Genomic DNA, 16,147 nt, shown 5'->3' on the forward strand with positions numbered 1-16,147 from the left:
ATTTCTTCGTGAGCTGCAAATTTTCCAGCATCTTTTTTTGATGGCAGGTTCATTAAGGTAGTAAATCTGAATTTCTGTTGTTTCGTCACAGAGTATCTCTTTTTCACATTCTAATTGGGTAACAAGGTGGTTTGTTCCTTAAGTTTGCATCCAAGCTTACCTTGACTTTTGAGGTATATTTTTCTGTACCGAGTACTAGTGGGTCCCTTTGGCAAAATTTCTCAAGCAGGTCACTAGAGGGCAGCATTACGGTACAAATCATTAGGACAGGGAATTAAAGAAACCACTTCTGCTTGTTTTGCAAGTCTTCAAGAGTCCGTTGTGTATTTTCAATTCAGCAAGATGGGGTTTTAAGTAAGAGTTTTATGCAACAGGAATGTAACTCATAATCGTTTGCTACAGCTGGTAAGTGCTGCGTAATACTCATGCAGCACATCGACATGCATATAAATGTGAATGTGATCTGACTGTTTATGCCAGTGTGGTCCATATATATTGTAAATAATTCAGCAGAACTACTGAGACCAAGTAAATCGATTAAGGAGAGAGGGATTTAAAGTTACTGATCTTTAGTCCTCAAACAGGGAGGGTTTTTCAGTCGAGGTCTTAACTGTCCTAGTTTAAGAGAAACAAGGAAGGAGACATCTCAACTTCATGTTCTCAGATTGCTTATTTCTGAGCAAGTTTGCCTGATGTTTAAGTGCATGTCACGCCCTTCAGCCAGGGGACTCGATGTTTGTTGGTCAGATCCTGGGATTCAAACAGGGTTACGCCGTGCAGAGTGCATTCAGGCGAGGTGATGCTTTGGGCTGAAAAAAACGTCCGATGCTTGTTATATTTATCAAAATATATGGTAAGGTATTCCAATACATTCATATACGACGCACCACGGCTTCAAGCAAGATTGTTGTGCGGCGGTATTGAAAACCTTTATATATATAATTTAAATATCAGTATAAACAAATCCAAGTTGAAAATTACAAACCATGAAAGAAAATATCAGCTCATCGAGAAACTTAGGAAGGAGAACACTATTGTGGTGAGGAACTCAGACAAGGGTGGCAGCATTGTCCTTTAGCCCTTAGAAGAATATACTCAGTCAACTAGGAAATACAGAATGCTATAGAAAGAGTTCTCCACAAAAATTCAAAATCACTCAGGATCTTTTCTTTTCAAAACTGTTGGCATGGAAAAGTTTGGGCCTCCTTAATCTGCAAGAGTACAAGTACCTCAAAAAGGAACACCCCACTATTTGTTCCAAAGGTACATAAGGATATAAATAAGCCACCAGGTAGACCAATGATTGCGGAGTGTGATGGCCCATTGGAGAACATGTCAAAATATATAGATTTCTTTTTACAGGAATATGTTAGGAATCTCAAGTCCTATGTACAAGACACATGTGATTTCCTTCAGAAGATACGAGATATACAATGGAAACCTGAGTACCTTTTAATAGCCATGGAAGTCTCATCATTGTATACGTGTATCAGAAACCAGGATGGTATTAGGGCTGTAGAATATTTTATAGCCAATAGACCACTCAGGTACACTCAACACAACAAAATGTTACTCAATATGTTTCTTTTTTTCATTAGAAAATAATTTGTTCTTATTCAAGAATCAAATGTATCAGCAAATTCAAGGGGTAGCGATGGGGGCCAGCTTCTCCCCCAGCTATGCATGTTTATTCGTGGGCTGGTGGGAGGAGTTGGTCCTCAAAAAACAATTTGAGCATATCCATAATGCCAGCGTGGTCTGTTGGCTCAGATTCATTGACGATTTGTTTATAGTGTGGTGTGGCAGTGAGCAAAGTGTGACAGATTTTATTGCACAAATCAATGACAATGATGTGAACTTGAACTTTACGTCAGATATCAGCAAAAATCACAAACGTTCCTAGATGTGCAAGTACAAATAACCAATAACAGTTTGTCAACATCATTATACCGTAAAATGACAGCAGGCGATACAGTGTTGCATGCGTCGAGTGCTCACCCTCTCCATCTCATTAACAGCATCCCATATGGGGACATGTTATGCATTAGACACATATGCAGTGACGAGGGGGACACTGTAGTTAAACAATCAGAAAGTCAAGATCGTTTTCTGGCCAGAGGGTATAGAGCAGATACAGTGGATGCAGCTATAATCAGGTCCAGATTGAGGCCAAGGGAGGACCTGTTACAACACAGAGTCAAACCGAAAGGCAAGGAAAGAAAACCACTAGAAGAGTCCCAGGAACCTACTAGATTCATCCTAACATTATCTAGGCAGGAAAAGCAACTGAGGGCCATAGTAAGACGTAATTGGCCCATTCTTCGGGACAACCCCATAATAGGCACACACTTACCCAAAAAATCATCTATCACATATAGAAAAACCGCAAGCATGGGTAATGCATTGGTAAAAAGCAACCCAGAGGACCTAGACAGGGGGATGTGGCTAACGGCTAGAGAGGGCTCTCACAAATGTTTGACATACAAGGCCTGTAAACACGGTGTCAACAAAACTTCGTATCAGACAGCATTCAATACCAGAACACAGGTAATTAAACAACATTTAACCTGTAAATCTGAGTATGCTGTATACATTTTGAAATGCAGCTGTAACCTCAAGTACATAGGGAGTACGAAGTTGGCCGTGCACAAGAGAATACTACAGCATACACAAGCCGTCATCAATAATGATGTTAGCTATCCTGTGGCCCGACATTTTAATAAATGTCACAATAGGGACCTCAAGCATCTCAAATACTATGTCATAGATGCGATACCCATACAAAAGAGAGAGAGTAATCGGGAAGCTAAGTTGAGGTGCCTAGAAACTAGTTACATTTTACACTTTGATTCTAAGCAACCAGGGGGTCTCAATACTAGTGAGGACTTGCACACCTACCTATGATATGGAATACCTTGATATTACTAATATTGATTATTCTATATTTACACGTAAACTTCAACATATCATCAGATATAGATGGGCACCGGTTGTATATACATCTTATTCTTATTAGCTTCTGTAAACTGTATGTTTTATACTGAACATGCAAGACAAAATTATATCTTTTTTGTAGGATTTGTTATTCATGCACATATTTATTCATTTTAGACAGTTGTTTTAATATCACATGATTATAAAAGATATAGTTATATGCTTGGATATTTATGTATATATTGGGAATCAACTGAGAAATGTAATATTCCAAATATGTCTATGAATGGATCCTCTCACAACCCACCTCATCTTTCACTGTAACCATGACAATGGGGGCAGCTTCAAAACATTAAGTTAATATAGCTGCCACCGCAGGTATGTTGAGGGAATTTTAGGCATCAGCCAAATTTGCACAATTTAATTTAATCACTGACTGAGCATTGGATGATCTTCAACGTATAATGCTGTTAGTGCAAGGATAGGTGAGCCCATCACTATTTTTAGGATAATTTACACATTTTTCATTATTTATATACACTTTTTTTTAGCACTTCATCACTAAACAGGTATTTTTTGCCAAATTGGTATATGGAAATGTACAGTTTCTGTATTGTAGATAGTTCAGACAACAGGATATATGATAACAGTATTTATAATTCAACTCCACTGTATGACAGAACTATAATATATGGCAAATAGCTCCATTCAATTATACAGATGTTGGGCACCAAGACCAATAGTGAATACACTATTACACACTTTTTTTATGGGGTTACAGCACTTTAATATATAGTCAACCATAGATACAAGAAATTATAAGAAATGCAATGGTACAGGGAGGCATTGAAGCCATAATGTTCTTATGTATTTTATCAGGCATTTTACTAAATAATGAGTGTACCAGGATATATATCTATTATATTTATTATGTTTATTACAATTCCATTTGATGTATTTTCAGGATTGGAATACATTTGTAATGAATTTACGCAATATTGTGGAGCCATGGATAGTATTTTGTTTATGTCAATCAATATGGTTGCAAGCACTGGCACTTTAAGTTGGGTTTACACAGTATTAGCGATGTCATGTGATCAAGGCCGGTCATCGGCTGAAACGCATCATGGCGGACTACATGTGGGATTAAATAAAGCATTCTGCACTAGATTGGGCCTATGCTCGTATTTATCCCTTTGGAGAAGATTGGAAAGTTTACGAGGACTCTCGATATATATATATATATATATATATATATATATATTAGGGTTCACAAGTGCCAAAGCTTTAGGACGCACTCTCCATCAGCAACCTCCGTAATTAAGGCAGCAGAGTGCGTCCTAAAGCTTTGGCACTTGTGAACCCTAATATATATATATATATATATATATATATATATATATATATATATATATATATATATATATATATATATATATATATATATTTATATTTTTTTTTTTTTTTTTTTTTTTACAAAGCAATAGTTGACCAGAAAGATGTTAGGGTGTTGTACTCTGAAACAACGCTAGCCACGTGTAGCATCACAGAAAATCAGGTCATAAAATATCCATTCTAAAAGAAACTGATACGTGGATATGGGCAAGTATTCGGAAATCCAGAGAGTGAAAATGATTAAACAAGCTACAAAATACAGCGGAATATGTGGGGTAAAACTTCATGTTATGACGAGGAATGGCATAGGCTCGTCGAATTCAGGATTCAAGATGTTCTGAGGATCCTGATGCTAGGAAAAGAAGAGAAGAGAGAGGTCTGAGGCGAGATGAGTAACAGAGAAAGGTGAAAAAAGGGTTCGACTCCAAGAGATGGGAGAATTTGCTAAAATGCAGGCATGGCAGGATGGGTAGAGCGCCATGAGATCCTAACAGAAGGGCAGCGGGAGAAAAGGCACTCGAGTTGACAGGATGCAGGACTAGTCAATGTAAAGTTTAAAGAGGTATATATAGATTAATTTTGCCCTCGAGGTTTTATCTTCCCACAAAGCTATATGGGTCTCAAGGGCAGCCTTATGAGACGCTGCGTAAACTGACTCCTTTACTTGTCCAAAAGCTAGCTCCTCTATTTTTGCAGTAATTAGAGCGTTAGTTCTTTTCAGATTGAGACTGTGTAAACAAAAATCACTTGGGACTGTTTCCCTCTTTTTACGAATGGCACGGTGCTCTTCCTTGAGCATGGTGGGCATAAAAGAGGCTGAGCAGGAGGGAGTAAGAAGCAGGAGGGAGTAACAAGAAACAGACATCAGTCATAAATTCTGGTGTTTATCAAAAGGCTGATTTAAAGGATTTCCGGCCATATCTCATTTGAGAGGTATTTCACCATCTGTACTTCATTTTACCTGTGGTAGAGGCTAAAACCAAGAGCAACCCAGGGAAAGAGAACCACGAATTAAGCTTTCAGAGATAGGAGAGTGCAACTGAGAGTGTAGGAGAAAAACAAGATTTTAAACGAGTGTTTGTGTAGGAGAAAGGGCAAGGCTCCTAGAGAGATAAAAGAAAAATCAGTGAAATAACAAATGAGAGCGAGAAGTGAGTCGCAGAAAAACTAGAGAGCGGTTAGGATGAGCCAGATGGGCGAGAGCGGTTGCCGAGAAAGGTAAATCGGCGAGAAATGAAAGTATTGCCTAATATATTGAAAGAAGAGAGACAGCATTGCATTGTAACGTTTTGCCTTGGATCCTATTTTAAAACGATACGGCACTGCCAAAGGGAGCATCAAACCTGCTATCTAGAGAGTTCCTCTTTAGACACTAACTTTGGTGAGGAAGGACTAGGAGTGTTATTCACATACAGATGACACTTGAAAAGTGAAACCTATAAATACAGTGGATGTAGCGTACACTCTAAGACGCATGTTGGAAAGATACAGTGACAAAGAGACATGCAACAGGGAAGTGTGATATTGGAGGTACGAAATTAAGAAATAGCATATAGAAAGTAAGAAAGAGCCCTATGTAAAGAGCGATTGTTATAGGGAAAGGAAAGAGAATGTTAAAGGCCTTCAGGGAGCAACGTAGAAGGAGGAGAACATGATTGCTTGAGCATTATAGAGTGAGGTACACAAGTCTCTTTATACTATGCACCACTCATTGTGTGTACCTTCAAGTATTTTGTAGCCTCAAATGAAGAAGAAAAAAAATCTTCACATAACCGCTACTGTTCGTTTAAAGTGGGTCCATGGTAATGATTGAAAAATCATTTACTGCGGGCAAACTATGAGTAGATGATCTGACACTCTCACATAGTGCACTTCCTCTTGACTTCTGAATTCTAGGAAGGGGGATGGATTTTTCTTAGATCTGAGTGTTCTATATAAGTTTGTTGGCCTGTTCTTTTGTCTTCACCCTAGATGTTTGAGCGTGAGACCAAGCGGGAGAAGATCCTAGAAGCCCGGCACAGGGAGATGAGACTGAAGGAGCGCAGTAAATCTGAGCAGGGCAAGGAGGATGAGAAGCCTGAAGAGATGGTGGAAGATAACAGTGATGAACTTGTAGCTGAAGCTGAAAAGGAGTTCTTTGAATTACTGAATACTGAGATGAAGAAGACAGAGGAAGAGGAGGCCAAGAAGAAGGCAGAAGCAGCAGAGGTACATTGTTAGTCAAAATTACAGGGGCAATCAGGTGGTACTCCAGCAGACAAAGGGGTGAAGCTCCAAATAAGGAGCATAGAAGTACGTCGCCTGCATAAATGAAGTGGCCAAAAACTGACGGAGCAAGGAGGTATTTTAGTTTCCCAAAAATCAGCACCCAAGAAGAATATAGCAGCTACATTAAATAAGTAACACAGAGGGAGAGCCCCCATTTGAAAGAAGCAGAAAGATATGTCACTTGCCCAAACTGAAGACTGAATAAGAGAGGAAATGTAAAATACAAACCAAAAAGAATAACCCAGAACATAAGGTTAGTTCAATAGAGATTGGAATAGTGGAGTAGGAAGGTCTGCCAAAACCTAGTCAAAGGGGTGGAAGGAGATAAAGGGTTATTAGTTACTAGATCGAAAGTATTGGCCAAGGGTAGATAAAGGGAGTAATTTACTAATGCAGAGGGACTGGCCAAGTACAGAGAAGGAAATATAGTATGTCACAAGTCGATGAGGAGCAACTCAGAGCAGAAGAAGTAAAAAGGTATGTTACTTTTCCAAATTGAGTGGCTTAGAATCCTGATGTATTTTATTGGTAAAAAAAGAAGCAATCCAGAACTAAGGTAATAAGTGGGTACATAATGAGTCCAAAGGACAACACTTAAACATTGTAAGTAGTGGGGTGCTTTCCATCCACAGAGGTGTAGAATAGTTAGAATTCCCCAACATCGAGTATGATCTTGTTAGAACTAGGGGTCTCTAGTTGGCAGAGGTAGGTACCTTTGACCAAATAGGGACCCTTGCTTCTAAGTCAGGGAAAGGGGATTACACTACTGGATAACCCCTGCTCAGCACCCCTGGTATCTTGGCACGAGCAGCCAGGCATATCTCAGAGGCAGTGTGTTAAGCATTTGTGAACACATACAGTAATACAGTGAAAACACTACAGATGGACACCACACATGTTTTATAAAAATAAGTAATCTTTATATAGACTTAACACAAGACCACAAACGACAAAAATCCACAATACTGTACTCAAAATAGACTTAAAGATGGAAGAAGTCACTTAGTTCAAGTTGATAATAAATGCGACACAGTTCTCACAAAAGTACGTGGATGCGTAAAGCAAAACAAAAAAAAGGTTTGCAGGGATAAAGATGCGTTGGTTCCTTACTTTTGGGGGAGATGATGTGTCGTGCCTCAATGCTTGCGCAGAGTAGGGGATGCATCTTGGTCCTTACCAGAGAGGAGGTGATGCGTTGATTCTCATACTGCGTTCCGGTTACAATGCGACAAGATGGCACCTCGATGTGATGCGACAATCCGGTGCGATGCGATAAGATGGCGGCCTTGATGCGACGAAGTGAAGACGATGCGCGCACGCCCGGTGGCCGTGCGGCGAACTCTGTAACTTTGGAGCTGCGACAGGCCCTGTGACACGCTTCTCAGGTGATGCGACGGCGACCTTTGCGGCGGCGACACGCTTCACCGGTGATGCGTCGGGTAACAGCTTTGATGAAGGCACGCATCTCTGGTGATGCAGCGGTGACCTCTGCGGCGGCGACACGCTTCTCCGGCGATGCGACAGCAACAGCTGTGACAGTGACACGCTTCTTCTCATTGAGTCGCGCTTCCAGCTCCCAGCGACACGCAGGCTTCTGCAGACAGAATTCCCAGCAAGGAACTTCAGAGGGGAGCTGGTGGTGAAGTCTTTTGTCCCTGAGACTTCAGCAGGAGGCAAGCACAAGTTCAAGCCCTTTGAGTAATATTCTGCAAGATGATGAAAGTTCTTTGAAAGCTCCTTCTCCTCTCCTTGGCACTGAAGACACCACTGTAGGCCAACCCAGCAACACAGCACACTGGCAGGGGGCAGTCCAACTCCTATAGCTTCCTTGGTTCTTCTCCTTGGCAGAGGTTCATCTTGTTCCAGAAGTGATCTAAAGTCATGGGTCTGGGTCCCCATATTTATACTACTAAATCCTTTGTCCTCTGAAGGCAGGGGGGCCTGTACCTAGTCAAAAACAGTTCTGTGCAGTCCTGGAGCACTTTGTTTACAGGACTCCTTCTTTCCTTTGACAGGGTGGGCCAGGGACATTAGATGCACCACAGAAGGTGGAGCCAGCATTGTGGAAGGCAGGCACAGCCCTATTCAGACCCAGGTTCTACTCCTCCCACCACTCTACATGCAGATAGGTCTATTCAGCCCTATGATGACTCACCCTGTCTCCTGGAATCCCCCAGCCCCTGTCACTCACAAAACCTGACACACAATACACAAGCTAGCAGAGGCAGGCTGGATGGTTAGGTAAGAAAATACCTACTTCCTTAAAGTGGTATTTTCAAACACAGAATGTTAAAACCAACTTTACTAAAAGATGTATTTTATCATTCTGAGTTCAGGCACACTAAACTCGAATTTCTACCATTTCCCCTGGGTCAGTTAGGATTATAAGGTGTTGTAATCAAACTGCCCATTCTGGCCTATCGGGACTGGTAGCCTTGCAATAGTGAAAAACGAAAATGGCTGTATTTCACTATTATACAGGCCACACACACCAAGGCATGTCCTACCTTATACTTACAATGCACCCTGCCCTTGGACCTACCTTAGGGGTGTCTGATATGAAGAAAAGGGAAGGTTTAGGGACTTGTAAATGGGTGCACTTACCCAGTCAGCATGGCAGTACTAGACTGCACACAGGCTCTGCAATGGCAGGCCTGAGACACACTTTACAAGCTGCTTCTGTTGGTGGCACAACCAGTGCTACAATCCCACCAGCAGCATTTGATTTACAAGCCCTGGGCACACATTGTGCACTATACTAGGGTCTGACAAGTAAATCAAAAAACCCAATCATGGAGTCACTAAATCAATACATCAATTTAACATAGGGAGCACTTGCACTGTACACTGAATAGCAGTGGCACAGTGCCCCAATCATCTAAACCAGCAAAACATATCAAAAACAGAAGAGGCAATTAGAAAAAATGGAAGGGAGACTCACCCCAATGGTACCAGGTCTAACAGATCTCTATCCCATATGCTTGACTCTGGTCAAGCGATAATATGATTCACATCATGAAATGGCTGAGTGTATCAATATTGACTATTTCTTGTCCATGTAGTTTCCATTGTGTCTGATGGGCTGTGGTCTTCCTCTTGCGATCATCAACATTTTTGTCTCCACACTTTGCCGTTGTTCAAACTGAAAAATTATGTGGTTGAAAAGCTATAGAAGCGCCTCTGTGCACCAGTTGCAAACTGGATAGTACCGACCACATGCTATTTGAGAGTCTAGCAGTACATGCGTGTCAGTTGATGACGTTTTGCTTTTTTCATTTCAGAAGGAGATTTTGGAACAGAAGTTGTCTGAAACAATAAAGGTCAGTGATGCAGGATCATCAGAGAAGGACGTTCTACAGTAGGAGATGTACAGAGTCTCGCAGGAGCTCACAAACATTTTGTTGCAGATACCAGCATGGTGTTCTTCCTCATTTTCATTATGCACATAAATTAGGAGGTTCTGTTTTTTCCTAACCACTCAACTTCACGTACAGTGACATGGAGGTGTTCAGCTGGAGGAACAAGAAGTATGTAGTTTGAAAACCTGGTGTCCCTGAACTTTCTTTTCTAAATTGCCACCCTAAATTTCCCCATGCTCATAGTTGAGTTTGGGTGAAGGCTTGTAAGAAAACTTCCCACCATCAGGAAGGATCTACATTCAAGATTCTTGATGCTGGTGGAAAGATCAACAAGGCATGTGGCTAGACTAGGGCTTAATTATTTTCAATCTTGCAAATTTCCAACATTTTGCGTTAGGCTTTTTTATGCGATATGCCCATATTTACTTCAGAAACATACATATTACATATTTACACTAATTCCCGACATCGCATAATTTTCCATCAGTTCGGGGACAATTCCTTTTTTCATGTTATGGTGCAAGTTAGCACTATTTTGTAGTTCAAAATGCCTCCTTATGTCCATAATGGTCCTGCTTTTATGATTTGCTCATAAATTAGTTTTCCAAGCTTTGCATGTGTTCATTCAATTAAAAGCCTACACAAGTTGAAGAGTTAGGAGCATCTGCAGGTGGATAACTGCAAGTACTTGCAAGTTAGATTGTGAAAAGCACTCACACGTTGAAAGACTAGATGGATTTGTAAGTCACAGTGATATTTTGCTTTGTTTGTTTCAGAAGGAAGTTTTAGGAAATATTCCAGAGGAACCAATAATGGTCAGTTCGCGAAGCAGGATCAGTTTAGAGAAGACCGAGTAGAGTAAGACATTAACAAGCGTTGCAGACTCCCTAATGCAAATGGCCAGACATATTAGTGTGGTTTTATTTTTTCCAGTATGATTTTAGACACTTATACAGAGATAATCTTTGTCTCTAACCACTGAACTGCATTCACTCAGCACGTGTAATGATCTGAAGCTGTTCAGGCTGAGGCACTTATCACTGAATATTCCTTTTCAAACCCTACAGCATAAATGTCCCCAAGATCACAGCTATGCTTGGAGTGCACTTGATGCAAGGCACGTTACAGTATCAACACGTTACAAATATCAACCTAGAACAATTGTAGTTTTGTCATTGTATTTTACTTTCTAATGGGGAGTTTTGCCTAGAATGTTTCTATAAAATCTGTATGCTGCCATGTTGTAGGCTGCAACATGAACAAAGTGATAGATGGAAGGCTTGGATTGAACACAGCCCCTGAAAGTCTCTCAGGCCTGCATCACAGTCCATCATCACCAGGCCACCCTAGACAGAGGCCCGCATTATGCATTGTGGTGTGTCATCAAAGCCCTCTGGCTGACATTGCACTGCTGCTTCTTTACTAAATGCACATAACACGCTGACTGAGAGCTCACATGGCATAATAAAAAGCTCAGCTTCCGTTCGTGATGCATCCTAATGCCTTGGTCCCATCAATCATTAAAAGGTAAGTAAATGCTCTTGAATATGGGAGCAAATTCTTAAACAATAGACTGGAGCACTCCAACAATTTGTGTAAATAACACTGTTTGAGGACAAACACCCAGAAAAGTCACTCCATAAGTACAAGGTTCATGTGATATATGTTTCCCATCTATATTGTGTTTACCCACTTTCAGCCAAGTACATGATCTTCAGCCAGCACATGATTTGTTCCCAATGGGACTTTTTCAAGGTGTGTAAGTACAAACTGTATTTCGTCTTATTCCTCTAAAAATAATAGATTAAGTAGGATGATATAGGTGCCAGAGTACAAGTTTCTTCTAGGTGATCCCTTCTGTGGCCTATTGGAATGTTGGATTCTCCATATTAACAAATGTAGTCATCCTTGTATATTTATCATCAATATTTTCAAGCTCACAATGAAGTGGTGTTGCTATTCAGTCATGGGGGACACTGATGTAGAGTACCCTGATAAGCTCTGCCCTGTCCTTCGCAGTTAACAGATAAGGATGACTACATTTGTTACTAGGAAGAAGCAAACAAACTAATTGGCCACAGGAGAGATCACCTAGAAGAAACTCATACTCTGGCACCTATACCATCTTACTTTATCTTTTTTTATTAGACCAAAATAACAAACATCCAACATACACAAGTCAAGATATTTATTTTAAAATATTAAGCAAGTTTAGTCTATAGAAATCAATTGATGCCTTCGATTTGGGACACAGTACTTTAGATGTGTCAAAAATCAAGTATGGTGCTAGGCGCTGGGGAGATGAGGGGCCGGAAAAGCAAAGTGATACGTTGGTTTCTTACTACATACGGGAGGTGATGCGTCGGTTCCTTATTGCTAGGCCGTGCAGGGGATGCGTTGGTGCCTTACTGGTAGGGGAGGGGATGCGTTGGTTCTTTAATGGAAGGGGAGGTAAAGGGTTGGTTTCTGTACACACAACCGTAGTTCCTTACTGCGATGCAGTGTCAATGAAGAATCGATGCAGAGATACTATGTGTAGAAAATCCAGATGTGCTGTGTCTCTGCAGCAGCGGTGAAGCAGGTGCTGCATCGATTTTCCAGCCGCGATTCAGGTGCTGCGTCAATCGGAGTGGGTGTCACAGATTTTCTCTTTAGATCATCAGTTTTAACTTCCAAGGGCCCAGGAACTGGATTTAGTACCACTTGGCAAATCTGAACTCTCAGCAGAAGAGCCCAGTCCCTGGTAGATGAAGTCTTTGATGGCCCTGAGACTTCTTAACGGGAGGCAAGCACGCACAAGCTATGGAGAACCTTGGAAGCATGATACAGAAAGCAAAGTCCAGTCCTTTCACTCCCAGGACAGAAGCAGCAAGCTAGCACGAGAAAGCAACAGGCAGAGTGGCACTCCCTCCTACAACATTCAGCCCTTCTTCCTGGCAGCATGTCCTCAGTCCAGAAGTGTTCTGATTTTGGCGTGTCAGAGGTCCAATACTTATACCCCTTTCTGCCTTTGAAGTAGGCAAACTTCAAAGGAAAGTCTTTGTAGTGTACAAGACCCTGCCTTACCCTGACCTTGCTGAAGGCAGGGGGATGCAGACAGCTTTGTGTGAGGACAGGCACAGCCATATTCAGGTGTCCGTGACAACTCCTCCCACAACTGTAGCTCAGGATGGCCCATCAGCCTGGTGGTGGCCCATCAGGATATGTGTGACTGTCTAGAGTGAATGCACAAGAGCCCAACTGTCAGCCAACCGAGACGTGTATTCTACAGACAGCAGAGGCACAGAATGGTTAAGCATGAAACTGCACACTTTCAAAAAGGGCATTTTCAAACACGCAATTTAAAAAACAACTTCACCAAAAGTTGTGTTTTTAAATTGTGAGTTCAGAGACCCCAAACTCCAAATCTCTATCTGCTCCCAATAAGAAATTACACTTAAAAGATATTTTGAGGTAGTCCCCATCTTACCATAATAGAGAGATGGCCCTTGCAATAGTGAAAATCATAATTAGCCGTATTTCACCGTTAGAACTTTTAGAAACACCTACCTTTTAAATACACTGCACCCTGCTCATGGGGCTGCCTTGGGCCGACCTTAAGGATGACTTACATGCAGTAAAAAGGAATGTTTGGGCCTGACAAGTGGGTGTACTTGCAGGTCAAAATGGCAGGTCACAATGACAGTTTAAAACTGCCCTCACAGACATTGCAATGGCAGGTCTGTGGCATGTTTGCAGAGCATCTCGTGTGTGGCACAATCCGTGCTGCAGGTCCACTAGTAGCATTTGATTTAATGCCCTGGGCACACCAGATGCACTTTACTGGGGACTTACGTATAAATCAAATATGCCATTTATGGATAAACCATTCACCAACGCAATTTAGAAAGAAAAAATATGCACTTTAGCACTGGTTAGCAGTAGTAAAGTGCCCAGAGTCCCAAAGCCAACAGAAAAAGGTCAGCAAATATAAGAGGAAGAAGGCAAAATATTTGGGGATACCCCTACAAAAAGGGCCATGTCCAACAGCCCTACACAACTATTGCATTGCAACAAAAGATGCTTAAATACACAGTACCTCTATTTTAATGTGAAACCAGAATATATCTGCATCTAAGATTGTCATAGAAAAGGATAGCATGTGAATGCTAATTCAATTAATGATGGCTTTTACAATTATATTATATGCAATCTATGGCCCTTATTGTGACTACATTGAGTTTTGGACTAATATTGCATTTGATGTTTGCCTTCTCCTGTTCAGTCTTTGGGGAAGAGATTTTAATGTTGCTCCTAACCCTATCTGTACCTACACAACCCAGTTAGTCAATTCTATGCTCATGAAGACCAGAAGGGGACATTGAAAACTAGTTCCATTGAGTTTTCACTATAACTGGCAGGAACAAATAGCAGCTCCTTATGTGTTATTAAGACACCGATTCCAATAGGCGAAATGTATTTATATCATCAAAGATGGAGCTTGTCTCCGTTATGCATTGTGGGTTTCATAGAAAATAATCAGAAGACAATTTGCATTTGGATTCCACTAATGGAGTCTTAAAAAATATAAAATTCTAAAAGTTATAAACATTCAGTCATCAGATATATTCTTCCTACTTCTTCATCAATTTTGATACCTAGGTTTTAATAAGAAATGGACATATTAAAAGGCAAACTTTCCATTTGATTTCCTACATATAATATTTTACTTTGACAATCCATACAGAGATTGGTACAATTTATAATATGTTTCAACCAACACATTTTTGGTAACTTCCGGTCACTTTATCAAGGCTGGAAACAGAAAAAGGCATAGGAAGGAAAACAAAAAATGCAGAAAATATGAGCCAAAACTTGGTTAAGTAATTGCATACAACCTAATAGTATTCTTAGAACATTAGCTTTTTTTTTAAACGTATGTTGATGATATCAGCACATTTATTGATTAGGGTATCCAATAATAAAGATACTTAGCAAGAGTGGAACAATTTTAGCCATTTATGAAAAAATTCCTAATTTCATGGAGCAATCCATACCATCATCTTCATGACTGCTTTCTATATTATTTCTCAAATTATTCTCAAATCCTGCATTTTTAAATTAAATTTTATAACTATACACTTCATAAACGATTTTCTTGCTGCTGTGGAGCTGATAGGAAATGGCAGCTGTTCTCAAATTAGGTTTTCAGCTGGCCTGACAGATCCCCAAAGGCGATGATCTACCCTCCACGTTAGAGGAGCACCCGCAAGTTTAGATGTCCCTCACGAGGCAGCAGGGGACCTCTGTGCCTTAATAGGAGTAGCCGGTGCAGTGGCTTTGCTGGAGGTTGTAAACTTTGCAGAGAGGGCACCATGTATAACACACCTGCTTGGAAAAGGCTTTTTGTTTTCAAGAAACTCCCAAATCAGGAGCTGGTTTCTTGACAATAAAAAAACTATGGCCAAGAAACGATGGAGTTAAAAGGGATGTTACGTTTTCAACTAGAGTGGCTGAGAACAGAAGCGAGCTCTCTTACAAGTCCTAAAAGAGCAGAACAGAACATAGGGAATGAGGTGGTACATGACGTGTGCAAGGTAAGCAAGTACAACAATGGAGACAGGGCGATACATTCATTCCATCAAGTAAGTGGACTGGTAGCGTATTCCCCACCACTTAACTGGATCTTCTTCGTGTGATTCTTTTCATCGCTAATTACATGTCTTTGTGCATTGGGGTTTCGATTTAGTTGGATGTGCAGTAGCCGTCCTGTCACAATTTGCCCATACATGAAAAGTTTGCATGTCTTTGTCTGGTAGAAAACGTGTGCACCTGCAAGTGGGATTACTGTAAGAACTTGCAAGATTGCCAGTTTAGGGCATACAAGTTGAAAGGTCATAATCATGTCTAAGTGAGATTCTGACATTTTGCTCTGTTCATTGCAGAAGGAAGGCTTAGAACAGGAGCCAGAGGAGCCAGTGAAGGTCAGTTTGTGAAGCAGGTTTCGTTTAGAGAAGGCCATCTCCCCAGTAGGGCATGCAGAGAGCTTCAGAGACTGCTGAATCACATCTCACTACAGCTATCAGCATGGTGCTTTTTCTGTGTGAGGTTGTGCAAATATATATGTACCCTTCTTTGTTGCTATCTGCTCAACTGCACTCATTAGGTGCATGTAAAGATCTTGAGCTCTTGATGCTCAGGCATGGGGTGCA

The 16,147-nt window shown here is 40.9% G+C and overlaps 1 protein-coding gene across 3 annotated transcripts in view; it reads left to right on the plus strand.

Annotated features, from left to right (window-relative positions):
• DNAI2 (dynein axonemal intermediate chain 2) overlaps window positions 1–16,147 on the plus strand; it is a 315,671-nt gene that overhangs the window by 239,004 nt on the left and 60,520 nt on the right. For all 3 annotated transcript variants that reach the window (XM_085617361.1, XM_085617360.1, XM_085617362.1), the window contains exons 12-13: window positions 6,301–6,537; window positions 9,879–9,917. In XM_085617361.1, the coding sequence (XP_085473487.1) occupies window positions 6,301–6,537; window positions 9,879–9,917 (276 nt within the window). The remainder of the gene's footprint in view (window positions 1–6,300; window positions 6,538–9,878; window positions 9,918–16,147) is intronic.

This window comes from Triturus cristatus, chromosome 7, assembly GCF_964204655.1.
Source record: "Triturus cristatus chromosome 7, aTriCri1.1, whole genome shotgun sequence".
Lineage (NCBI taxonomy): Eukaryota > Metazoa > Chordata > Amphibia > Caudata > Salamandridae > Triturus > Triturus cristatus.